Source organism: Bufo bufo, chromosome 6, assembly GCF_905171765.1.
Source record: "Bufo bufo chromosome 6, aBufBuf1.1, whole genome shotgun sequence".
In the NCBI taxonomy this organism is placed as follows: Eukaryota; Metazoa; Chordata; class Amphibia; order Anura; family Bufonidae; genus Bufo; species Bufo bufo.
In genome coordinates, this window is record NC_053394.1 from 133291674 (window position 1) to 133319059 (window position 27386).

General features: G+C 44.4%; 1 protein-coding gene across 1 annotated transcript; it reads left to right on the forward strand.

Annotated features, from left to right (window-relative positions):
• HELZ2 (helicase with zinc finger 2) lies at positions 1–27386 on the forward strand. Its single transcript, XM_040437672.1, has 20 exons — positions 1–80; positions 2307–3261; positions 4743–4926; positions 5080–5187; positions 7902–8431; positions 9961–10590; positions 11647–12424; positions 12860–12935; positions 13243–16633; positions 18319–18404; positions 18547–18678; positions 19685–19858; positions 20536–20677; positions 21129–21245; positions 21573–21765; positions 22024–22158; positions 22678–22896; positions 23711–23864; positions 23945–24112; positions 26254–27386. Exons 2-20 carry the CDS (start codon positions 2315–2317, stop codon positions 26370–26372), a joined length of 8283 nt encoding a protein of 2760 aa, XP_040293606.1. The 5' UTR covers positions 1–80; positions 2307–2314; the 3' UTR covers positions 26373–27386.

The window sequence follows — 27386 nt, forward strand, 5'->3', positions numbered from 1 at the left end:
AGGCGCCGGAACCGGGGGACCGAGGAGACGAACCAGCCAGAGACTGCACATCAGAGGGAGAGACCGCCAACATCCTGCTGGTAGGAGTCAATATAGTGTTGAGGAACAAGTGACAAGCCTGGTACAACAACAACAACAACAGAGCAGTGATACATATGGGGTGCAGCCAGGACTGTGAGAGGCTAACAGCTGGGGCACAGGATATTGGCATGAGGGGCACAGTACTGAACAATGGCACTGACGTGGGGCTATAGGACATTGACACTGACTCTTGGGGTGATAAGAAAATGACACTTTGTGAACAGGACAATGATACATTGACATTTTGGGGTCTAGGACAATGACAAACTGATACTTGAGGGATAGAACAATGATACACTGACACTTGGGGGGACAGAAAAATAACACACAGACACTTGGGGGACAGGACAATGACACACTGACACTTGGGGGACAGGACAATGACACACTGACACTTGGGGGACAGGACAAAGATACACTGACACTTGGGGGACAGGACAATGATACACTGACACTTGGGGGACAGGACAATGACACACTGACACTTGGGGGACAGGACAATGACACACTGACACTTGGGGGACAGGACAATGACACACTGACACTTGGGGGACAGGACAATGACACACTGACACTTGGGGGACAGGACAATGACACACTGACACTTGGGGGACAGGACAATGACACACTGACACTTGGGGGACAGGGCAATAGCACACTTGGGGGCAGGACAATGATACACTGACACTTGGGGTACAGGACAATGATACACTGACACTTGGGGTACAGGACAATGATACACTGACACTTGGGGTACAGGACAATGATACACTGACACTTGGGGGACAGGACAATGAAACACTGACACTTGGGGGGACAGGACAATGATACACTGACACTTGGGGGACAGGGCAATAACACACTTGGGGGCAGGACAATGACACACTGACACTTGGGGGACAGGACAATGACAGACTGACATTTAGGGTACAGGACAATGACACATTGACACTTGGGGGGACAGGACAATGATACACTGACACTTGGGGGACAGGGCAATAACACACTTGGGGGACAGGACAATGACACACTGACACTTGGGGGACAGGACAATGATACACTGACACTTGGGGGACCGGACAATGATACACTGACACTTGGGGGACAGGGCAATAACACACTTGGGGGACAGGACAATGACACACTGACACTTGGGGGCAGGACAATGACACACTGACACTTGGGGGACAGGACAATGACAGACTGACATTTAGGGTACAGGACAATGACAGACTGACACTTGGTGGACAGGACAATAACACACTTGGGGGACAGGACAATGACACACTGACACTTGGGGGACAGGACAATGATACACTGACACTTGGGGGACAGAAAAATAACACACTGACACTTGGGGGACAGGACAATGACACACTGACACTTGGGGGACAGGACAATGACAGACTGACATTTAGGGTACAGGACAATGCCACACTGACACTTGGGGGACAGGACAATAACACACTTGGGGAACCGGACAATGATACACTGACACTTGGGGTACAGGACTATGATACACTGACACTTGGGGGACAGGACAATGACACACTGACACTTGGGGGACAGGACAATGACACACTGACACTTGGGGGACCGGACAATGATACACTGACACTTGGGGGACAGGACAATGATACACTGACACTTGGGGGGCAGGACAAAGATACACTGACACTTGGGGGACAGGACAATGATACACTGACACTTGGGGGACAGGACAATGATACACTGACACTTGGGGGACAGGACAATGATACACTGACACTTGGGGGACAGGACAATGATACACTGACACTTGGGGGGCAGGACAAAGATACACTGACACTTGGGGGACAGGACAATGATACACTGACACTTGGGGGACAGGACAATGATACACTGACACTTGGGGGACAGGACAATGATACACTGACACTTGGGGGACAGGACAATGGCACAATGACACTTGGGGGACAGGACAATGACACACTGACACTTGGGGGACAGGACAATGATACACTGACACTTGGGGGACAGGACAATGATACACTGACACTTGGGGGACAGGACAATGGCACAATGACACACATTTGTAGTACAGGACAATGATACACTGACACTGATGGCCTGTCTTCTGACCTGACTGTTTACTGATGTGATATTTTGATGGTGTGCACCATATATCAGTAAATATGCGAACTGTCAGCTGAAATATCTGTATGGACTCTCTGATGTTGTTCCAGGAGCAACGATGGACCGGTTTAGGGGTTTGGGTTCCCCCAGGCTGACAGAACTACTAGAACAGGTTGACTTGTGCTTGGCTTGTGTCACCTGCAGCAGAAAGAAGCAAGGAAACACGTACATCTACCAACCCTCGAAGCACAACTGTTCTGCTCAGCTGCTCCTTGCAAAAAGCAAAGAACAGAGTAATGCAAAAGATTGGTATGAAGTGAGGCAGCGCCCGTTGTACCCAGTGCCCTCCCGATATGTAGTGTGCTGGCACTACTATCCAGCAAAGGGCTGTGTGAGGCACCAGGCAGAGTGCACGTTTGCTTGGTCCAAAGAAGAAATCCTTGTTTGGTCTTTTGAGAGGACAAACAGGCTGGAAAGACACCAACTCAGGTCCATGCTACTCCCAACTCCATCGCCAACTACTGCCGATAAGGAACCCAAAAACTGGGAAGAGATTTTGAGTCGTTTTGGGGGCCAATTTCAGAACATATGTGAGCAATGCTTTTACCAGAGCCCACCAAAGGTCACCCTTACTGATTTATGCCAGTGTCATCCTCGCCCAATGCCACTCCTAGCTCACATAGTCATTGACGACACTAAGAAGCAGTGCAACATTATTCGTCCTCTGCCTTCTTCACACGACATCCGCTTGTGTAGCCAAAGTTCTCGTGGATATCTTTGCCGTACAGATAACGGGCAGTGCCCACATGCCCACAGTGAGGTGGAACTTGTGGTTTGGAAAGCAGAGCAGAGCTGTGGACTCACTCGTGGTAAGATTAAGAAGAACCAAGAACTGAATATGGGTTTTTACTGTCGTCTGTGCCTGGTTACTGCCAACACGCAAGAAAGTTTTGAGGTCCACTGTGCCTCTTTTGAACATGGGCGCATGATAGCGACTGATTCGCTGTTGGTATGGAATCATCGCTCTCCTCCACTTGGCATGAGTCAATTTTCTCTTTGCGGAAGGTGAGTCTTATCTAAATAGACACAGTAGCACACTGTCAGGCGAGGTCTTCACCAGTGGATTACAGATGCAGTATTTCGGATGTGTGAGTCGTCTGACCAAGGGTTTAAAGGGGTTGTTCGGGTTCAGAGCTGGACCCAGACAAACCTCCATTTCCCCCCCGGCAGCCCCCCTGACTTGAGCATCGGAGCAGTTCATGCTCCGATGCTCTCCTTTGTACTGCGCTAAATCGCACAGGAAAAATGTCATTTTTTGGAGATCCGGTGATGTACCGGGGCACTCCATGGGGCTGCCAGGAAGCCCGGTGACGTTACCGTCACTGATGGGTGGGATTTAGCGCTGCCCTAGCCAGTAAAACGGCTAGGGCAGCGCTAAAGCCCGCCCATCAGAGCCAGTGATGTCACCGAACACACTGCCGGGCGGAAGTTTCCGCCCGGCAGTGTGTTATTGAAAACAAAAGAGACCTTGCCGGGGTGAAAATGGAGGTATGTCCGGGTTCAGCTCTGAACCCGAACAACCCCTTTAAACCCTTGGTCAGACGATTCACACATCCGAAATACTGCATCTGTAATCCTCTGGTGAAGACCTGGCCTGAGAGTGTGCTTTGTATAACTTTCATGCTTTATAGGAGAAAACACTGAATACAAATGAGCCTAGAGCATATTGTCTGACCCCATTACTGTGTGTTTTCCAGGAGTAGAATACTGATGACCTATCCTCAGGATAGGTCATCAATATCTGATCAGTGGGTGTTCAGCTCCTGGCACCCCTGCTGATCAGCTGTTTGCAGAAGCTGTGACGATCTGGTGAGCGCTACAGCCTCTTCCTGAACCAGTGGCGTCACAACACATTCATCGGTTAACTGGCCAAGGTGCAGCTCAGTCTCATTCAAGTGAATGGGCCTGGGCTGCAAAGCCAAGCAGTACTGTGTTTGGTAAGCTGTGAGCACTGCGGCCTCCTCACAAAAGTGCCACGGCCTCTTCAAACAGATGATCAGCAGGGTGAGGGTGCCTGGTGTTGGACCCCCACCATTCAGATATTGATGACCTACACTGAAGATAATAGAACAGAAACCCCGACACTCGCTGATATGATGCTAATTCAGTCTTCTTTTATTTCATAGCATGTATCAGGACGCATTTTGGCCCGTCCAAAGCTTTTTACAACTGCCTTGGCTTTGGAAGAGCCGAAATGCGTCCCTGATACATGCTGTGAAATACAAGATTGAATTAGCATCATATCAGCGAGTCCCGGGGTTTCTATTCTACTTTGGTTTGTAACTGCCAGCGTGCACTGCGTCTACTTTGAGACCGCAAATGCTGACTACATACTCCACCATATCCTGAGAATAAGTCATCAATATAGAAATCCTGGAAAACCCCTTTAAACTTTTGCAAACAAGGAGTCCATTGTGGTTTTCTCCTGGAATTGTAACCAGTGATTTGTAAAGGGATTGTGGCTTTCTCTTTGGTTTTATATGAAGCCCTTTGCAGTGCATCTACGGAATTGCCTGTCCGAATGCTCACAGCCAGGAGGAGTTGCAGGAGTGGATTCTCCGGGTCAAAATCACCAGGCGAAATAAGCAGTTGGTGGAGGAAGAGGGGCTCCAGTCTTACCAGGACCGTCTTGTTCAGGAGTATCAGCTCTACAGCAGTGAAATAGAAGTGGTGAGTTGTCCATGCTCTGTACGGTGCTGTACGCCATATTTTGTCCTGCCAACTTTGTAGACACATTCCTATAGGTTCAGGGCTTATTTTTACTTTGTCCTAATGATGTGATCTGCAAAAGGTGATCTAAATATCCTTCTCCGCTCATTACAGCTTTCGGAAAAGGTTGAAGGTGTTAAAATAACATGTAGCCATCCTCTGAAAATTCATTCCAAGGAAAAACTTGCACGAAGAACATGGGATTTCACCCTGCATTCCAAGGTATCTGTTGCCTCCAGGAGCACTACTTTATCTGCTGACACATGAGGGTGGTTCATGGAACAAAGCTTATGGGTTAAGCATGTCCATAGAACCTCATTCACCCCAGAGGCCAAAGAGTGTCCTTTGGCCTGTGTCAGGGTGTTATTTGTTGGATACCCTTTTTTCTGCATGTAATATTGTAGTCAACTATGTCATTCTGTGGAAAACATATCCTGCCTATAGTGTGACATATGAAGCCATATAGTGACGTACTTTGGAGGTAACCTCCCAACGTATCCTTCCGATGTAGACTGCAAACGCAGTGTGAACACATCCTGAGGTTTGCTTCATGAACTGAAATGCTGTACCCACGATAATTAAAGAGGTTGTCCAGCGGCATACTATTGATGACCTATCCTCAGGATACGTCATCAGTTCAGAGGGGGGTCCGACTCCCAGCACCCCTGCCAATCAGCTGTTTAAAGAGGTCACAGCATTCGTGTGATATATGGACCATTTGGTACTGAAAAAACATCTACCTTGGCCCAAGCTGCTTTGCAGGTGATCAGACAACCTCACGCCAGAGTGCTGATCTGTACCCATAACAACAGGCACCAAAACCCATCAGTGTCCGTTTAGTGAATACTTGTATTCCCCATGAAACAATTCTGGAGCATCTCTGCATTATGCCGTTCCTCTGTTATTCTTCCTGGAGATGTATAAGTAAATTGACAAATGGCCGTTACATTTTTCCCTTGTCAATGAGGTGTGTCCCTACACACTCTGACTCTTCCAGTCAGTGCGTCGGGACACACCCCAAGGTAACAGTAGCACCTCGCTGTTAATTACATACATTTCCAGGAAGAATGACAAAGGAACAGCACAGTAGAAGCCTGGTGATAACCTCTCTGGAATGTATTTTACCAACTTGTCGGAATAGTCCAGAGTATCTGCATTCCTCCACTGTAATGTTTCTTTAAAGTGTACCTAAGGGTCCATTCACACGTCCGCAAATTGCAGATCCGCAAAACACTGGGCCGGCACCCCAATAGAAATGTCTATTCTTGTCCGCAGCTGCAGACAAGAATAGGACATGTTCTATTTTTTTGCGGAGCTGCGACCGGAAGTTCAGTGCCGCGGACCGGAAATGCAGATGCGGACATGCTGTCCGCACCTTTTCCGGCCCCATTGAAAATAAATGGGTCTGCACCCGTTCCACATACAGTTAGGTCCATAAATATTGGGACATTGACACAATTTTAACATTTTTGCCTCTATACACCACCACAATGGATTTGAAATGAAATTAACATGTTTGCATATGTGCCTCCCACTTGTGAAGGGATCATCAATTAATACAAAAGAACCAGTTCCATTGGCAGCCATACATGCCCACGCCATGACACTACCACCACCATGCTTCACTGATGAGGTGGTATGCTTAGGATCATGAGCAGTTCCTTTCCTTCTCCAAACTTCTCTTCCCATTACTCTGGTACAAGTTGATCTTGGTCTCATCTGTCCATAGGATGTTGTTTCAGAACTGTGAAGGCTTTTTTAGATGTCGTTTGGCAAACTCTAATCTGGCCTTCCTGTTTTTGAGGCTCACCAATGGTTTACATCTTGTGGTGAACCTTCTGTATTCACTCTGGTGAAGTATTTTCTTGATTGTTGACTTTTACACACATACACCTACCTCCTGGAGAGTGTTCTTGATCTGGCCAACTGTTGCGAAGGGTAAGAATGTTCCAAACAGTTGTTTTGGCCACGCCTAATGTTTTTGCTATCTCTCTGATGGGTTTGCTTTGTTTTCTCAGCCTAATGATGGCTTGCTTCACTGATAGTGACAGCTCTTTGGATCTCATCTTGAGAGTTGACAGCAACAGATTCCAAATGCAAACAGCACACTTGAAATGAACTCTGGACCTTTTATCTGCTAATTGTAATTGAGATAATGAGGGAATAACACACACCTGGCCATGGAACAGCTGAGAAGCCAATTGTCCCATTACTTTTGGTACCTTAACAAGTGGGAGGCACATATGCAAACTGTTGTAATTCCTACACCGTTCACCTGATTTGGATGTAAATACCCTCAAATTAAAACTGACAGTCTGCGGTTAAAGCACATCTTGTTCGTTTCATTTCAAATCCATTGTGGTGGTGTATAGAGCCAAAAATGTTAAAATTGTGTTGATGTCCCAATATTTATGGACCTGACTGTAATTGCAGAACGGATCCGGACCCATTCTACGGACGTCTGAATGGACCTTTAACGTTGCCTCCACTTGCAGAGCTATCTAGGGGGATGAGGGGCCAGTGCCTCCCTACACCCTACACTGCTCTAGCGTAGTGTGTAATGAGCCTAAGTCCCCTCATCCAGCTCAGCAAGTGGAGGCCACCAGTCCTGCTCACATTCTAGGACAGGTTGCTGGCAGCCATTTTAAATTAATCCTGGAGAACCACTTTAAGATCTTGTTCACACATGAACATCAGTGATACCCATCCTAGATCACAACCAGTAAATTGCTGATGTTTTCCACTTTCCAGGTAGATTTTTTTTTTTTACTGATATGGAAGTGAAAACATAAAGGTTATGATGGTATATTCTAATTACTTTAATTTAGAACACAGAATGGTTTCCATTGTGTGCCTATGGTCTACAGTGGAGAGTAGCTCTAGTGAACTGATCTGTTATATGTGACAGTCCTAAGGTATAATAATTCATTTTGTAGATACCACTCCTGCATGTTGCCTTATTGAAGACCGATCCTGGAGCCATCTTTTCTTTGGATGCTAGTGACCATAAAAAACCCTGCCATTATGCCGGAGGTCATCGTTTCCTGGTTGAGGGATCTCGGACACAATATAAACTGTCTGTACGTGTCCAGTGCTCGGCCTTTGGAGTTTTTGAGCAGTGGTTGACTCTAGATTTTGGAATTCGTCCAGTTTTGCTTCAGAAGATCTTCATGCAAGTTGGTGGTCAAGAAGAAACCCTAAGCCTCCAGAATAGAGCCTCAGATCAACGTGAAGGAGCACCGCCATCCTCAGAGCGCTGGTATCCAGACAAGCTCTTATTCATTCCATGCAAGGAGAGGACACTAGAGGAAAAGAAACTCTTAGAAATGTACAAACCTCCCTCCATGAATCCATGTTATGTTCCAACAACCACTGATAAACAGCCACTGACGGTGGCAAACTACAGACAAGTGATGCATCTTAGTCTTCTCCAAGAGGAAGGAGCGAGAGAGCAGGTGATATCTAGGTGAGATACAGTACAATGAGGCTCCACCAGTGATGGGGACCTTTTATTAACTCTTTTGTTACAGAGCCATAGCGGTAAAGAATAAAATACTGGCTTTCTGCAGTCACCACTAGGGGGAGCATAGTGAAGACAGATATATAACTCCCTCTAGTGGTGGTTTTGGGAAGCCACAATGTTATTACTCAACTCTATGGCTATGCAGGGGATTTTGATCTATGTGTTGGAAAAATTGACAACTTATTGGATTGTAAAAAGTAAAACCACAAATATTAAAGATTGCCGGCGTCATAGAAGTCTTCTGGAATGTTCTATATGTATGAATTGTTATATAATCTTCCACCCATTTCTACTCCCCCCATGTAAGTATCACAGCAGGTTTGGTGTTAACCCCTTCCCAACCTTCGCTGTACATGAAGTTGGGTTTTTAAACATGGTACGCACTCAGAAGCTTAGCGGACACCATATCCGCCAGATGCCTGCTGTTTTACACAGCAGACACACTGAGGCAATGTCTGTGATCAGCGATAACACCAAAATTTTACCTCTCATATGCCATGGTCAGTTGTGACTACAGCATTTCAGCGGTCTTTCCATGGCAGTGCTTCTTTCCCATGGACTGAACGGCTCCCCCGCTCTGAGATTGGGGGAGCCATTTAATTTCTGTGGCATACTCGGGCCTCTACAACGCTCCAAAGCCTGCCACACACTGAAGCTCGTAAGAACACACTGAATCTACCATAGACTGCAAAGGTGATTCATTACAGTCTATGGGAGAAACAATTGCATGTTAGGGTGGGTTCACATCTGCATTCTGGATTCCGTTATGACTTTCCGTTATAAAATGGTTATAACGGAAAATATTCATTATGCTGCCCATAGACTTGTATTATGACAGAATGCAAAACGGAAGCCTTTAAAAGTAATGGAAAAAAATATTGAGATGGCCAATTCATCGCTTCACCTCCACAAACAAATTTAATAAAAAGTGAGTCATATATACCCCAAAATGGTATCACCCCACAAAACATGACCCCCACACAGCCCCGTAGCCATAAATACAAAAAATGTATGGGGGTCAGAATATGGCGATGCAGAGAAAAAATATATTTTTTTTCTAAAGTTTTTATTTTTTTAACTATAAAACACAAGAAAAACTATACAAATGTGGTATTGCTGTAATCTTACTGACCCAGAGAATGAAACCCATAAAGTTATTGCGGAATGCGGAATTGCTTTTTTTTTTTTTATTCCACTCATTTACAACCATTTACAAAAAATTTTTTCAAGCACATTGCATGCAATATAAAATAGTGCCATTAGAAAGTACATCTTGTCCTGTAAAGATCAAGTCAAAATCATACTGCTATGCGAAGTATTGGCTCTGGGAAGGCAGGGAGTCCTGAAGGGGTTAAAGGACCAGGGTACTCGGGACGGTCAGTGTCATAGGTTCCTTCTAGATGTCATTATAAGCCAATGATTTCTGTATGTTGGTCTCCTGGATCAGCTCTAAATAATGTCCCTCTTCTTAGGTTAAACTTAAAAGCCATGGTCACCTTTAAGAAGATGGTGAGTGATCAGAATGGAATGAAGATTGCTCCTCCTGGTGAGCTCTATGCAGAGGTTCCTCTACCTTCTGGGATGACGCAAGATGCTGAAGAAGGATATTTGCTGCAGAGGTCTGTGTTGACGGCCATCATTGCTCCTTGCCCTCTGCAGAATGACAGAGTCTATGAAGTCCTCCTGGAACCCAGCATAGAGTTAGAGGGCAGTATTGTACTGAAGATACCGGAGAGATGCTGCAAAGAGCTGTCTATTGAGCAAGATGCATCTACTCAGTTAGAGGTCCAGTTCCAGATCGATCGTCTGCCATTCAGCATTTACCATGAAGCAGTTGACCGCCTGTTGGACGAAAAGTTATTACTCCCAGATCTGTCCAAATGCCAACTGCCCACCTACCAGGGGCCTATATCATGGGGCAACAAGAAACAGCAGCTGGCAATCTCTTACATTGCTGGAGCGGTGACAGGGAAAGAGCCAGTAGCCCCTATTCTGATATATGGACCATTTGGTACTGGAAAAACATCTACCTTGGCCCAAGCTGCTTTGCAGGTGGTCAAACAACCTCACGCCAGAGTGCTGATCTGTACCCATAACAACAGGTACCAAAACCCATCAGTGTCCGTTTAGTAAATACTTGTATTCCCCATGAAACAATTCTGGAGCATCTCTGCATTATGCCGTCCCTCTGTTATTCCTCCTGGAAATGTATAAGTAAATTGATAAATGGCCATTACATTTTCCCTTGTCAATGAGATATGTCCCTACACATTCTGACTCTTCCAGTCAGTGCGTCGGGACACCTCAAGGTAATGGTAGCACCTCTCTGTAAATTACCTAAATTTCCAGGAGAAATCACAAAGGAACAGCATAGCAGAAGTCCGGTGATAACCTCTCTGGAATGTATTTTACCAACTTGTTGGAATAGTCCAGAGTATCTGCATTCCTCCACTGTAATGTTTCTTAACGTAAAACAACTTCATTAAAACCTATTGGAAATGTGCAGAAAATAATATTTCTAATATACCTTTATTATTTTTTTCTTTACTTTTCCTAGAGAAATAGGTTGCACCTTATGCTCCTTGCAATCCATACTCCGGTACACCGCTGTGTATGGGAGTACGGACTCCCCTGTGACCGCACTGAGTGCTGTACAGGCCGGAGCATTGCTCCTTCTGCTTGTACCAGCGCTGCTCCGCTAAAGCCTGGCATACCACATCGCCCCTCTGCTAAGCCTCTAAATGCCATCCATTTCACAAGGGAGTCGGCCAGACACATGTACAGCATGCCAGACTTGAGGAAGAGCAGAGACGCTCCTGCCTGTACAGCGCTCAATGCGGCCACAGGGGAATCCGTACTCTCATACCTAGAGGTGTATGGGAGTACGGATTGCTAAGTGCGATAAGCACCTGAACTATAGGTGCCTATTTCAGTAGGAAAAGTAAAAATTAAAATCATGAAAGAATATTAGAAATATTATTTTCTGCAAATTTCCAATAAGTTTTTTTGATAAGTTTAGGTACACTTTAAATTGTATTGACTTGTCCTTCTGGGTCCTAGTGCTTGAAGGACATGTCCACTTTTGGGAAGAACATTTTCCACTGATGATCATCAGACTTCCACATTCATATACTAGTTTTTTTTCTTTCTCTTTATAGTGCTGCCGATCTGTATATCCAAGATCATTTCCATCCATATGTTGAGACCGGCCACCCAGAAGCAACCCCCCTGAGAGTGAAATATATAAATAGCCCAATAAATAGGACCAGCCCCATAACACGTCAGTATTGCCCTCTCAGCCCTGATAAATCTACCTTTATTTCCCCGCCTCTGAGTCTCCTCGACAATTATCGCATTGTTGTGACAACTGCAGTCACATCCCGGGATCTGGATGTGCCAAGGGGTTATTTCACCCATATCCTACTGGATGAGGCAGCACAAATGATGGAGAGTGAGGCATTGATCCCATTGGCATTGGCAAACCATCACACACGTCTGGTGGTGGCTGGAGACCACATGCAGGAGACCCCACGGTTCTTTAACAGAAGAGCTGGAGAGGAGCACACCTTACTCACCCGTCTCTTCTCCCATTACCAAGGTAAAGACTGTCCAGTAGCCCAAAGAGGACGTATAATCTTCCACCAAAACTACCGCTCTGTCCCCAGCATCATCTCCTTTGTGTCACGATGCTTCTACGTCAGCCGCAACAATGCTATTGAGGCTTGTGCAGAAAAACCAATGCAACCTCCACAAGGAAGCCATGCACTGGGGCTTTTCCATTGTCACGGTCCATCTTCTTCTGTAGGAAATTCATGGGTAAATCAGTCGGAAATGTTGCAGGTTGTTGAGGTTGTCAAGGAAATTCTCAAATCGTGGCCTGAGCAGTGGGGAAAAGTGAACAGAAGTAAAATCTGCGTGGTGTCCCATGGAAGTCAGGTGCCGTGGAAAGCATTATCTCTACTTTTTCCATAACTCATCTCTTATTATAGGGCAGTATTCTAGTAGTTATATTCTTTTACATAGGAACAGTATTCTAGTAGTTATATTCTTGTACATAGGAAGTAGTATTATAGTAGTTATATTCTTATATTCTTGTACATAGGGAGTAGTATTATAGTAGTTATTTTCTTGCACATAGGAGGCAGTATTATAGTAGTTATATTTATGAATGTAGAAGGCAGTATTATAGTAGTTATATTCTTGTACATAGGAGGTAGTTGTATAGTAGTTATATTCTTGTTTATAAAGTAGTTTTATAGCAGTTTTATTCTTGTACATAAGGAGCAGTATTATAGCAGTCATATTCTTAGACATAGGAGGGAGTATTATGGTAGATGTTCAATCTGTGATTTGTTTTAATTTATTCTTTAGGTAAAGCTGATACGTCAGGAACTGCGCAAAATAAAACTGTCTGATGTCACAGTCACAAACTATGACAACATCATTGGTATGTATTTTCTAAAATCAAAAAGTTTGTTATTAAGTCTCCATGAAGCTTACAGTTCCTCTGTCTTAGGCACTTAAAACCTAATTTAATTGTAAACCATATAACCCGATGTGGTGACCATATAAGCTCCATGCAGCTCACACATTAGTGAGATTTCAATTGACAGTTGCAGTAGCCACTGAACCACCCTAATACCCTATTGCTATTGTGATGTATTCATGATATATTATGTACAATATATTAGAATAAACTATGTTCAGTTTTTGCCTTTCAAGTTACTATTTATGTTTGTAATTTTCCTTTGCAGGTTGCGAGTACTTTGTCATCATTCTCAGCACTGTTCGGTCTGTAGACAGTCTGCCTGTTCATCCTCCATCCACTTCCACCTTCAGCTTAGACTTCTTCTGCGATCCTCGAGTTCTGAACACGATTCTGACACGTGCTCGTGCCCAGGTCATAGTAGTTGGAGATGTGGTGGCTTTGTGTTCTTTTGGTGGGTGCAGTCGTATCTGGAGGAACTACCTACGGGAGTGTGTGGAAGCGGGGAGCTCAATGCCAGCAGACCTTAATGTGGAGGAGATAAAACAGGTTGTATGTGACCTACAAGCCTGGAGGCAACAACAAGCAGAAGAAGATGCTGAAGAAGACAGAGACTCTTGGGCATCTGACTTAGACATCAACTGTGAAGATGCCATTCTTCAGGAATTGCTGGACGGCGAAAAGGGGACTTTTGTGACTGTGACGGAGGAAGGAATGCTGGAAGTTAAGCCAAAAGCCAATAATTCTCTAAAAGAAGACAAATATACCCACTTCCCTACACATATCTTGGAGCAGTACCTCTATTTGCAACCGAGCACCTACAAAAAGTGTCAACTGATCAAGGAAAACTTTGACCGAGGTTATGCTGTTACTCTCGAAGAATGTCCACCCCGTCGCATACCTGTGAATGGGCGCAGCAATTGTGGTCTGGGATTTACTGGCGACAAAGTGGTTGTCCAGTTGTTATCAAAAACAAATCACGAAAGTGGAAAAGTGGTTGGAATCTTAGAAGCAGGAGAAAACAATCGACGCTTCATATGTTTCATGGACCCTAGGGATCCTAATAGCATGATTCCCATTGACAGATCAGTCACTAAGATTTTTTGTATGTGTTTTAAAGACAAACCAAACTATATCCCAATACGTAAATTTAAAGGTAGACAGATTGTTACAGAACGTTTGGAGAAGCTGACCGAAGACATGAGACGAAACAGTTTGTTCCTGGTGGAGGTGGTCTGCTGGCAGGAGCGTTACTACTACCCTCTGGGCATTGTAAACCGCATTATACCTCGTGTGCTAAGTTTAGAACAGGGACTTAACATCTTAAACCTGGAATTTCGTATTGAAAATGACAGTAATTACCCTAAAGAGGTGATGGAAGAAATACAACAAATGCCAAACCACATCTCAGACAAAGACAGAAAAGACTGCAGAGGCATTCTTGTCTTCACCGTGGATCCAGCACATGCAAAAGACTTGGACGATGCCATATCTGTACAAGACCAAGGGGAATACTATGAGATTGGTGTCCATATTACTGACCTGGCTGCTGTGATTCCCCAAGGAGGTGCCTTAGACAAAGAAGCGAAAAGACGAGGAGTTACCTTCTACTCCGTCACACATGATGTGATCCATATGCTGCCTCTTAAATTGTGTTCAGATCTATGCAGCCTGAAACCAAATTGTGACCGTCGGGCAGTGTCCCTTTTTGTGAAAGTGAAGAAAGACACTGATGAAATGGTGGATGGCAATCTTTGTCATACTATTATCTGCTCTAAACGTCAGTTATCCTATGAAGAGGCAAATTCAATTCTGGAAGCTAAGAGTGCAGATCCTCCAACATTCAGCACAGTGGAAGGGTGTTTATTCATCATCAAGCACTTTTCAGAAGTCCATCGAATGTTCCGTCTAGAAAACGTTTCCAATTACAAACAGCCTGATGAAGATTGTCCCCCGGGACATCGTAATGCTCAACGCATGATTGAGGAATTGATGATTATGTACAATAGCTGGGTGGCAGACTGTCTAACCAGCAAAGACAAACTGATGAATGTTATGCCAGTACGATGCCAGAATGGGCCAAGCCTTCCTATGATCGAGGAGCTAAGGACAAAGTTTCAGCATCTTTTACCTTTTTCATCCTACTTGTCACATCATTTGCTGGATGTCCCTGAATTACCGAGACCTTCATCTGGCCATAAAGTAACCATGCTGACCTCAGTGTGGAAACAGCTGCTAGATGCAGCTGTAAAGCAAGACCATGCCAGGATCACTGACCTTCTAGCAACAGAAGACCTGCACCCTGAGCTCTGCTATGCTGTTCGAGAATTTAGAAGGCAACTGGGTCGTTCATTCTTCATCCGGTCAGGCTCGCCAAATGCCAATGGGCATTACTCTCTTCAGCTTTGTGCCTATACCTGGGCTTCATCACCTCTTCGACGTTACATAGACATTGTGGTGCAGAGATTGCTTCAAAGACATCTAAAAATGGTTTCAACATCACTCATTTCCCCAGAGGACATGGACTTAGCCTGTCTCAACTTTGATCTAAGGGTAAAAAGGGAGTCAGCTTATGAGAAGAGAGGGCACGCACTGAGGCTGGCATTATCCCTCCATAATGAAGTGCAGCAAAAGTTGGCAGTGATCATTAGTGCTGATGCTAAAAGTAAAGGAGTCAAAGTAGCCTTCCCACTCAATGGAGACTCTTTATCAAATCCATTGTCACTAGATTATAGCGTTTTACAGCCAGTGGAGCAACCAACACCAATTGAAAATGGCTCCAGTTTGTCTTGGAAACGCAGAGTGTATTCCTACAAGACTTACCGGGAAAAACCTCTCAAAAACAAAATGCGGAAAGACATAATCTCCTTTAATCCTAGAGCTTGGCATGAAGCAGTCACAGCAATAAGCCAGGGTGCTTCAAATAAAGCAGTAAATGCCTTAAGAGAAGGTATTGAAGCTTTTGACCCCATGAGTTTTGTAGCTCAAAGTCCCTGTGGTCACTACATGGAATTTGAACTCAATCTGCACCCCGGGGATTGCCTTCCTGTTCAGCTGTGCAGCGTTGTGGACCGTGGGTTCCCTATGCCTAGTCCTCAGCTTTGCTCCCCAGCACCAGGAGTAGAGCTTTGCTTGGAACATACATCTCGACCCATTGATTGTTTCTCCTGTCTAGCCAAACGAGCGCCTCTTAAACAATACAAAACCATTAAAGAATATCAGTCAGTGTGGTTTCCCCTTTTGGACATGGAGGCAGTGGAGTCAGCTGTGACTGAAGGTGGAAGTATACTCTTAACAGATGTCCCTGTGAAATGGAAGGCAAAACGTGGTAGCAAGCAAGCTGTAGGGTTGGAAGGATCCTTCAAACTGTCTTCCCACATAATTAAAGATTGTGACCTTGACATGGACTTTCAGAACTGCTATATTTGCATTCGAATGGAAGATCTGAAGAGATGCAGAACCACAGACCCCTTTGAATATGACAGCTACACTTGGATAGCACATGGTCTGACCAACGTCAAAAATAAGGTTTCCAAAGAGGAAGGTGGCAGAGTGGCCTTCTATATACACCAGGCTACCATGAAGGAAGTTCCAGAAGCAGTCCTCAAACCTGAAGCCACATTTACTGTGGAAATCATACAAAAGCTGCTACCAGACATGTAAGAAAAATGTATATTGTTAGCAATATCCTACTGTAGGCATTTTAGGTAAAGCTGGTTGATATAATTACCTATACAGGGTTCCCGTGAAACTGTCACTCTACTTTCTTAGGCTATATCCACACGATAGTGAAAAACATGTCATGCCTGTTTTTTTAAAGGCCGTCACACAGGCATTTTCAGAAGAGTTGAAATCTGTGTGTGTATTCACATGTCTGTTGTTTTAATGGACCGTGAATATTGGCCATTAAAAAGTAGTCTTAATTTTGATAGTTTTGACTGCCTGTCTGACCCTATAGAAGTCCATAGGCCTGCTTTTAAATGGCCGGTCTACGGAATGGTACCCGCCTGACGGCTGTTGGCTGCTGAAAGACGCAGAGGAGAGACAGGGAAATCCCTTCCTATGCCATAGTTGCCAGAGAAAATGGCGCCCGGGCGATCATGTGGCCATCTTGCAGGTGTTTTCTTAGCATTAGAGGGAAAAAAGTCCAATCAAATTCATCATTTTTTTTACAGTCTTTTTTTGCGGATGACAAGTGGCTGTTAAAAACGGTTAGCCTGCCGGGAAAAGGATAGGAAATCTGTGACACACTGATGGAAAATGGGCATGAAAAACTGACAGTTTACCCATTTTTAATGGACGTTTTTTCTTCACTGTTGTGTGAATATAGCCTTTGGAGCAGATTTGTCGCCCTAGCTGATGTAGATTTCCGTTTTCTTCTACGCTACAAAACTGGCATAGAAGATGATGAATGTGTGGGATCTTCCGGCCCCGTCCTCGTCACGCCCCCCTTATCGGGAAAGTGCCGAGGCTGATGAATAAACCGCAAAAAAAAGTTTGCGCTAGTAGTGCCGTTTAAAAAGTCGCAAATGTGCAGTTTGTGTCTTCCTTGTATATCGCTAGATATCTTGTATATCGCTTGTATATCGCTAGAGAGAGGTCGCTAGAATTGTATGCAGCCTAGACAATCCAACGTGGGCCACAACAGCCTAGACTCAAGACTAGACAATTTTATCTGCACTGTTACATTGTAACAACCTGTTAGGACAGGAGAGAGATTTGTGCGACTAAGGGTGGGTTCACACTAGCATTAGGGATTCCGTTATGGCTTTCCATTATAACATGGTTATAACGGAAAATAACAGAATCCATAAGACGGAAGGACGGATCAGTTTTTCTGCCCATAGACTTGCATTATGACGGAATACAAAATGGAAGCCTTTAAAAGTCATTCCGTTTGCTTTCCGTCCTAATAGAAGTCTATGGGAATCCAAACGGATCTGTCTGGGTCCCGTTATGCAAGACGGAAAACAGAGTCCTGTCGACAGGACCCAGCCTTTTAAAGGCTTCCGTTTTGCATTCTGTATGGACGTTCCGTTATTTTTCTTTATAACCATGTTATAACGTAAAGCCATAACGGAATCCCTAACGCTGGTGTGAACCCATGTGTTTACCTCACAGAGGATTATCTAGACTGGATGCAACTGTAACAAACCCTCAGCTGTGCGAAGTATTAGGGCAGGACAAGTTTTCAGTCTCTGGATGTAAGCTGGACTGTTCCCATTCACTGAAAACAAGCAAAGGTCCTGAAAAACGACTGAGCCACAAAGTCTATTTGTACGCTGCAGAATATTCTTGCACTGAGATTAACATTGTGCATTGTCTGTGTTGTTTGTCCCTTCAGACGGAAAGAAGTCGCCGTGAATGAACTGCAAGGTGCCTCAGAACTGACTAAAAGTATTGTCCTGGGAAAGCATATTCCTGATAAAGGTGCGTAGTCATGAGCAAAATGGAGGCAAAACGGAGACATGGAGGAGGAGGACAGGAGATCAGAACAGCGATGAATGTGGTGTGTGCAGTGGATGGCCACACAGGACCAGTGTTCACACCTTGGATATTTTCTGCATTGCAGATATGAACAGTAAGTTCAAGGCACAGAGATCCTTCGCCGTCCGTGAACTTTCTCTCGGTTTGAATGACAGTCAGACAGGAGCTTTGAGGAAAGCCCTGATGCAGCCCTTCACTCTGATACAAGGACCCCCTGGTAAGTGTATCTAAGCCTATCATATGTGATACTGTCAGCCACGTCCTTGAATCTAAGCCTGTCACATATGATACTGTCTGCAGAGCCATCTAAGCATGTTAGGGTCCATTCACACGTCCGTAATTTGGGTCCGCATTCGTTACGCAATTTGCGGACCCATTCACTTTCAATGGGGCTGGAACGGATGCAAATCCACATTTTCGGGATCCGTTTTTTCGGGATCTGCAATTTCGTTCCTGGAAAAAATAGAACATGTCCTATTCTTGTCCGCAATTGCGGACCAGAAAAGGCATTTTCTATTATAGTGTCTGTGATGTGCGGATCCGCAAATTGCGTATCTCACATTGCAGGTGTCCGTGTTTTGCGGATCCGCAAAACACTTACGGACCTGTGGATGGACCCTTAAGAGTAAGGCTTCATCCACACATCAGTGATTTCCATCAGTGATTTTGAGCCAAAACCAAGTCATTACACCTTATGTCTGTGGAGGCTCCAATCCTGGTTTTGGCTCAAAATAACTGATGGAAAACACTGACCAAACACTGACGTGTGAATAAGGCTTAATACTATCTGCTGAGCTGGTGTATCTAAGCTTGCCATGTATCATGCTGTCTGCTGGTGGGTGTGAATATGAAGTATCTGATCATTTGGAGCACATTTACTAATCTCGCCTTTTTTTTTGGAGTAAAAAAAACCCAGACCTATTGGCAAAGTCTGTCTTTAATTTGCGCCTCATTTATTATCCTTACTTTTTTTATTTAAATCTGGTTTTGGTTTGTCTTTTTTGATTTAAGTCTGACATCTAGTGGTCGTTTTCTTGTAAGACAGATTCAAATTCACTTAACTGGTCTAAACAGTAAGCGCATGAAAATGTGCATTTTGGTGCACGTCTCCATGAAAGTAGGCAAATATCTAAGCATATCTTGTGTTATACTGTTTGCTGAGCTGTGTATCTAAGCAGTTGAGGAAATATACAGGTATCCTGAGGACTCTTACCTTCCCTCAGGTACTGGGAAAACTATAGTCGGTGCTCATCTGGTTTACTGGTTCAATGAAGTGAATCAAGATCTAGAGTCAATGACAGCGGACGAAACCGAAGACGAAACCGAAGAGGAACTGAATGGCAGGCGGGTCCTCCTGTATTGTGGCCCTTCAAATAAGTCTGTGGATGTCATAGCCGGTAAGACTGATCTGATCTGGTTCCTATGGCCAGTGCTTCATGATTTATATTTTATCAGACTGAAATGATTGATTTGTTCACAATAAATATATATATATTGTGGGGATTCGCTCTGGTAGACAGGGTGTGCTGACACAGTACAGAGGCAAATTACCAGTTCTTAAATGAAACTTCCGTGTTTAGTCACACATAAAGCAAAACAAATCGTCACTTTGCAGTCTTAGTGTTAGTTCACACACAATGGAAAGTCCACATAGCAAAAATCACCTTGTTGGCAGTTCGGCCTCCAGCAGTCCATAGCAGACTTTTAGGGGGCCCGTTTTCCTTACAGACAGGACTCAGCCCTCCAATCCTCAGATTCCAGCACACACACCTCCTGAGCTCCACTGTCAGACTGAGGTAATCCTCCTCACCTGGCAGTGCTGGCTGGTTTTTTAGGCCTGGCAGAACCCGGCCTGGAACATGTGGAGTAGTCACCCACCCAGCACTTTGACTACTCCCAGTAAGAGCTGTCCCGGATCAGCTATACAGCCATACTAAGTATTAAGGTGTCAAACAGCAACTGCTGCTGACACTAAAAACCGGCTCTTACTCCACCGAGGCCAGGAACCTCGGTGACTCCACGATGATTCCTTGTACCTTCTTACAATATATATATATATATTTATATTTTTTAGAAAAACTTCTCCCCCTTCGTGGCAAGCTCCGCATGTTGCGTGTGTATAGTGAACAGATGGAACTGTCTGAATTTCAATACCCTGGAAGCAACCTCAGAGTATCTGGATACCTCAGGGAGGGTAAACCGCTGGAAGTTCTCAGGTAACCCACCTGCAGATCTCATTGTACATGCACATTGTACTCTTAGGCCCCTGTTCACATAGCATCTTCATGAAAGATTTTTTGCAACGGATTCCACATCACAAAGCTGGCAGAAATCTGGCAGAATCCATTCGTGCAACTGGTGGTTTAAAGCCGTGACGGGTGTCCATTCATGGTTTAGCTCCATTCAGCTGCACAAAAGTGCCAGAAAAGTGGCTTTAAAAAGCAGCAAGTTGCAAGTGCTTCTTTTTATGCCGCCCTTGCCACTTTTCCAAAAGGAGCGAGACAAAGGTGGGTTAGGGGCACGGCCAACAGCGGACAATGTGTCCAAATACACTAGTGGACATGAGGATTTCAGCGGATGATCTCTCCTAAAATCAGCCTTATATTTTTTAGTGAGCAGAAATAGTCTGATACATTACTAAGCTCATGTGGTCTCTCCTTACATCAGACCGATCACCTTACATCACCTGATCCGGCAGCCCACAAACCAATATTCTGGGAAAATTCTGGAAATGGATGCACGGATTCAGAGAAGGGAGGAGATGACTCTGGAAGAAGTGGCTAGGTAAGTAGGGAAGAGGGTGGTCCTCTTCCCTCTGTTCTCACCTGAGTGTAGTTCCTCCTTCCTGTACTCACCTTCCCTTGTCTCCTCCCGTTTATAGAAACCTATACCTCTACCCCTCAGTTCTCCTCAGTCTGTATAGCGCCCTCCTCTGCGCTCACCTATACTCCTCTGTGTAACTCCTTCCTCCTGTACTTCCCTTTCTCTTCTCTCCATTATCTTGCTTCTCCTTGTCTCCTCCCTCTCTATTCACCTATCCATGACTCCTCCCACCGTTCTTACCTGTCCATAACTCCTCCCCTTTGCATTCACCGTTGTTTTCCACCTCAGTTACAAAAAGCTACTGGCTGATGCTCGAAAAGTGGAGCTTGACCGCCATGACATTATTTTGTGCACCTGCATCACCTCATCCAGCAAAGTCCTGACAGGTCTGCCAGTGTCACAGGTTATTATAGACGAGAGTGCGATGTGCACTGAGCCGGAGACACTGGTTCCCATTGTCAGCCACAAGAATGCGCAATGGGTAAGTGAATCTTACAGAGATCTGTGCCAGCTGCTGCCCATTACTTTCATATGCCTAATACCTGTGATGGCTAACCTCCAGCACTCCAGCTGGGGTAAAACTACAACTCTCAAGATGCACACTTGCCTGGCTGTTCTCAGAACACAGAAATGAATGGAGCATGCTGGGAGTCGTAGTTTTACCACAGCTGGAGTGCCCGGAGGTTGGCCATCCCTGCCTTATACTATGGCCATTAGACACAGACCTTCTTTATCACAGATTGTTCTAATTGGTGACCATCGCCAGCTGCGCCCTGTGGTCAAGAATGATTTATGCCGCGCTCTGAAAGTGGATCAGTCACTGTTTGAGAGATACCAGGAGAGGGCACTGTTGCTGGACACACAGTACCGCATGGTGAGTGGGACTTTTACGTGAGTTAAAGGGGTATTCCGGTAAATAAAATTATCCTCTATTCACTGGATAAGGTATAACTAAGTGATTGTGAGGGGCCCGATTGCTGGGACACCTATCAATCCAGAGAAACGGGGTCCTGTATGCACAAGTATAGGATATGTTCTATCTAGACATACAGATATGGAAAGAACACAGATCATCTGTTTGCTTTCCGTATCCTTATGACCATTCCACAGAAAGATAGAATATGTTCACAAAATGTGAACCATTGAAGACAAAGGGTCCGCAAATAAAATCTGTATTTTGCGAATCTGCAGTTTGCGGACTAGAAAACGGATACAGTTGTGCATGAGGCCTTAAAGTAGTTGACTTTACTGCAGAAAGCATTTTCTGGTGAAGTATTTCCCTGCAGCAAGAGGGGAAACATGGTATAGTAAGATGGCCATTCAAATGATAATGGGGTGGAGAATGGCGTAGCAGTGTAATTAACAGATTCTATCTCTTTTGCTTCCCCTCCAGCATTCTGCTATCTGTAAATTTCCATCCGATGAGTTCTATGATGGTCGCTTGCTCACATCAGCTTCGCTCAGGCTGCAGCCCAGCCTCTTCTCCTACAAACACCACAGATGCTGCCCCCTGCTGTTTGGAAAAGTGGAAGGACAGGAGCAGAGCCTGATTGTGACCAGTGAAGAAGGGAATATTAACTCAAAAGCAAACCATAAAGAGGCAGCGCAGGCGGTATGTACATAACACCCCCCCCATCCTTTAACCTGCCACCAAATTTTCCATACTGTAGCCACCTCTGCCTTATGCATTTTCGTGCATGTCTACTACTTTGCTCAAGCCGTTTCTTCATCGGTATGACCTATAAGATAAGAGTGTCCAGCTACCCTCGCCTTAGTGCAATGAAGGCCTGGAGAGCTTGCTAACAATCAAGTGTGTAACTCCAGCACACAAGGTAGATCCCTCTAAAAAGTCCTTCTATCTTATACTAAAAACTATCAGCAAACAGAATTGCTTACGCGTTTCGCATGTAAAAAAGATTAAGGCTTTTTACATCCGAAACGCATAAGCAGTTTTATGTGTTCAATGTGTTCTGGAATTTTTTAATATAACATAATAAAGTGAATTTTTTTAGACAGATCGACCCTGTGTGCTTTAAATTACACATTTTTGATTGCTTCATCAGTCCAAGGATTAGGGTCCTTCCTTTATTTTTTTTCGAATGTTCTGTCCATTTGATCAATCAAATTACTTACTGTATCATTATAAATCACTCACACAGTCACAAGGTTAAATGATAGAATTTCTGCTGTTTGCACCCACCACTGGGGGGAGCCAAGAAGCTTTCCACATACACATTTATTGAGTCCACTGCAATCTTTATACAGTGACCTCCACCTATTGGCTGCTGCAGGCAGAATGTTATCATGTAGCTCTGGCTGTGTCAGGGGTTGCAGGGGATTTGGTTTTCTGTACCAAATTTACTTCAAATTCAATAACCTCTAAGCCACTCTGTTGCCTGCACTAATGCTGTCATAAACCTTCCCAGGTACGTTTGGCAAAACTTCTTGTTAGTCGGTCGATTGAAGCCAAAGATATCGCTATCCTGACCCCCTACAATGCCCAGGTGGCAGAGGTCACCAAGAGACTGCGAGATCAGGGACTGAATGAGGTTACCGCCTGCACCATCATGAAAAGCCAAGGTTGCTATTAGCTCATGGTGTAGGTATTTTAGTAGCGGTCTTTTATAGCAATGTTTTACATTATCGTTTTCCATCTGCAGGAAGTGAATGGCGATATATCATCTTCTCAACTGTACGTTCGATTTCTGATGAAGGGCTTGATTCCCGGCCTACGTACAGTTGGCTACGGCACAATCTTGGTTTTCTTTCCGATCCAAACCAGATTAATGTTGCACTTACAAGGGCCAAGGAGGGACTGTGTGTTCTAGGTAAGGAGTAAATTTGGCTTTTGCAGGCTACCGCAGATGATCAATAAGGAGAGGGATATATAATGCAGAACCCCTCTCTGATCACCCATGATACAATGCAGAACCCCTCTCTGATCACCCAGTATATAATGCAGAACCCTTCTCTGATCACCCAGTATATAATGCAGAACCCTTCTCTGATCACCCATGATACAATGCAGAACCCTTCTCTGATTACTCAGTATAAAATGCTGAACCCTTCTCTGATCACCCAGTATATAATGCAGAACCCTTCTCTGATCACCCAGTATACAATGCTGAACCCTTCTCTGATTACTCAGTATACAATGCTGAACCCTTCTCTGATCACCCAGTATATAATGCAGAACCCTTCTCTGATCACCCAGTATATAATGCAGAACCCCTCTCTGATCACCCAGTATATAATGCAGAACCCTTCTCTGATCACCCATGATACAATGCAGAACCCCTCTCTGATCACCCAGTATATAATGCAGAACCCCTCTCTGATCACCCAGTATACAATGCAGAACCCCTCTCTGATCACCCAGTATTTAATGCAGAACCCCTCTCTGATCACCCATGATACAATGCAGAACCCCTCTCTGATCACCCAGTATATAATGCAGAACCCCTCTCTGATCACCCAGTATATTATGCAGAACCCTTCTCTGATCACCCATGATACAATGCAGAACCCTTCTCTGATCACCCATGATACAATGCAGAACCCTTCTCTGATCACCCAGTATATAATGCAGAACCCTTCTCTGATCACCCAGTATATAATGCAGAACCCTTCCCTGATCACCCAGTATATAATGCAGAACCCCTCTCTGATCACCCAGTATATTATGCAGAACCCTTCTCTGATCACCCATGATACAATGCAGAACCCTTCTCTGATCACCCAGTATATTATGCAGAACCCTTCTCTGATCACCCATGATACAATGCAGAACCCTTCTCTGATCACCCATGATACAATGCAGAACCCCTCTCTGATCACCCAGTATATAATGCAGAACCCCTCTCTGATCACCCAGTATATAATGCAGAACCCTTCTCTGATCACCCATGATACAATGCAGAACCCCTCTCTGATCACCCAGTATATAATGCAGAACCCCTCTCTGATCACCCAGTATATTATGTAGAACCCTTCTCTGATCACCCAGTATATAATGCAGAACTCTTCTCTGATCACCCAGTATATAATGCAGAACCCTTCTCTGATCACCCAGTATATTATGCAGAACCCTTCTCTGATCACCTATGATACAATGCAGAACCCTTCTCTGATCACCCAGTATATAATGCAGAACCCTTCTCTGATCACCCAGTATATAATGCAGAACCCTTCTCTGATCACCCAGTATATAATGCACAACCCCTCTCTGATCACCCAGTATATTATGCAGAACCCTTCTCTGATCACCCATGATACAATGCAGAACCCTTCTCTGATCACCCATGATACAATGCAGAACCCTTCTCTGATCACCCATGATACAATGCAGAACCCCTCTCTGATCACCCAGTATATAATGCAGAACCCCTCTCTGATAACCCAGTATATAATGCAGAACCCCTCTCTGATCACCCATGATACAATGCAGAACCCTTCTCTGATCATCCAGAACATAATGCAGAGCTCTCCTATGATCATACAGTATCCAATGCAGAACCCATCTCTGGTCATCCAGTCTACAATGCAGGACTCTTCTCTGCCCACCCAATCTGCAGTGCAGAATCCACCTCTTAGCGCATGGTTCACAATGCAGACTCAATCTCTTATCACTCACCATATGATGCAGAACCCTTCTTTAACGATCGAGTATACAGTGGAGAACCCACCTCTCATCACATAGTACACAGCACAGAATCTATCTGTGACCCACACTATACAATGCAGAACCCTTCTCTGGTGATCATCCTGTTTACAATGCAGAGATCTTCTTTGACCACCCAGTATACAGTCCAGAGCCCTTTCTCTGATTAGCCAGTATACAATGCAGGACCTTTCTCTGATCTCAGTGTACAATACAGAACTAATGTCTTGACCATCCAGTATACAAGGCAGAATCCATCTGCTCATTCTGTGTCTATTGATTACTACTTCATTACTTCTTTAATCCCAGGAAACCCCCGCCTGTTAAAGTGTTCACACCTTTGGGGCCGACTTTTGCAGCACTACACGCAGAACGGGGCATTTGCAGACTGTACCGAGATCACTGTCTTATCGCCATCACGTCGCTGACATTCCAGTGTATTGCTGACAATGGCATCGCCAGTCAAGACGCGGGACTTCAGGAATTATTTTAATACAGCTCAGGTTGAATATGAAGCATTCCACAGAAGCCAACCAGCCGGGTATAATAAATCCTGCATTTTCACATTCTATTCATGGACCATTCCTATATAACTTTCCATGGGGGCAAGCCGGGGGAGTTACTACTTGCCCAAATATATACACGTACCTCTCAGTGGGGGCAAGTACAATATATGAATTGGAAAGCTTCATGTTGCCACCCAGTGGTCATACATGGAACTGGAGGTTTTACATTCATTTTATTTCCATCTTTTTATTTATACATTTTAAAACAGTTTTGTCCATGTGTAAAATATTTAAGTTACTTAATGGACACCAGCATATTGTTCATATGTATGTGTATATGCATTAGATTGCTAGCTCCTCAGGTAAAACCTGCTAGCACTGACCTGGGTACATTGTCCTTTCCTCATTATATGGACATTAATTTATGCAGATACTGTCATTTTTATAAATTTTATAACTACAATGAGGTGTTAATGTATTATTAGCTTATTTTGAAGGGGGAGTGGAATTAAACAATATGTGTAGGCAAAACCCATACACTGTATTATTTTTCCTGCAGGGCCCAAGGGGGCAGGACGTCACACAGGAATTCTGTCTTTGGTGTTCTGTGAATCCCTGTGCCATGCTCCGCCATCTCAGGCCATGCACTACAGATAATAGTGTACCAGACCTGCTTGGAACGTTCTTAAGCCTCTCTGAGCCATTGGTTTTTGGTGCATCCCCCCATGTAGATATCAGACAGTTCAATGCAAACAACTTAACTGCTGTGATGATATAAATACATTGATCAGTGTTTTTATATCGTTTTAAAATGCTTTTTTTTTTAAATATATATATATATATTTAAATATAAATTTTAACATAAATTTTAATCAATTTTACCAAAAAATGTATTTTACCTTGATTTGAAAAGGTTGTACATTAAATGTCCATTCT

Bases quoted from the DNA above. Each gene is read 5' to 3' on its own strand.
- HELZ2 (XM_040437672.1), top strand. From the start codon at position 2,315: ATGGACCGGTTTAGGGGTTTGGGTTCCCCCAGGCTGACAGAACTACTA. The intron at 18,405-18,546 runs GTGCGTAGTCAT...TCTGCATTGCAG, and splicing joins AAAGCATATTCCTGATAAAG to ATATGAACAGTAAGTTCAAG. The intron at 20,678-21,128 runs GTAACCCACCTG...TCCTTACATCAG, and splicing joins AAACCGCTGGAAGTTCTCAG to ACCGATCACCTTACATCACC.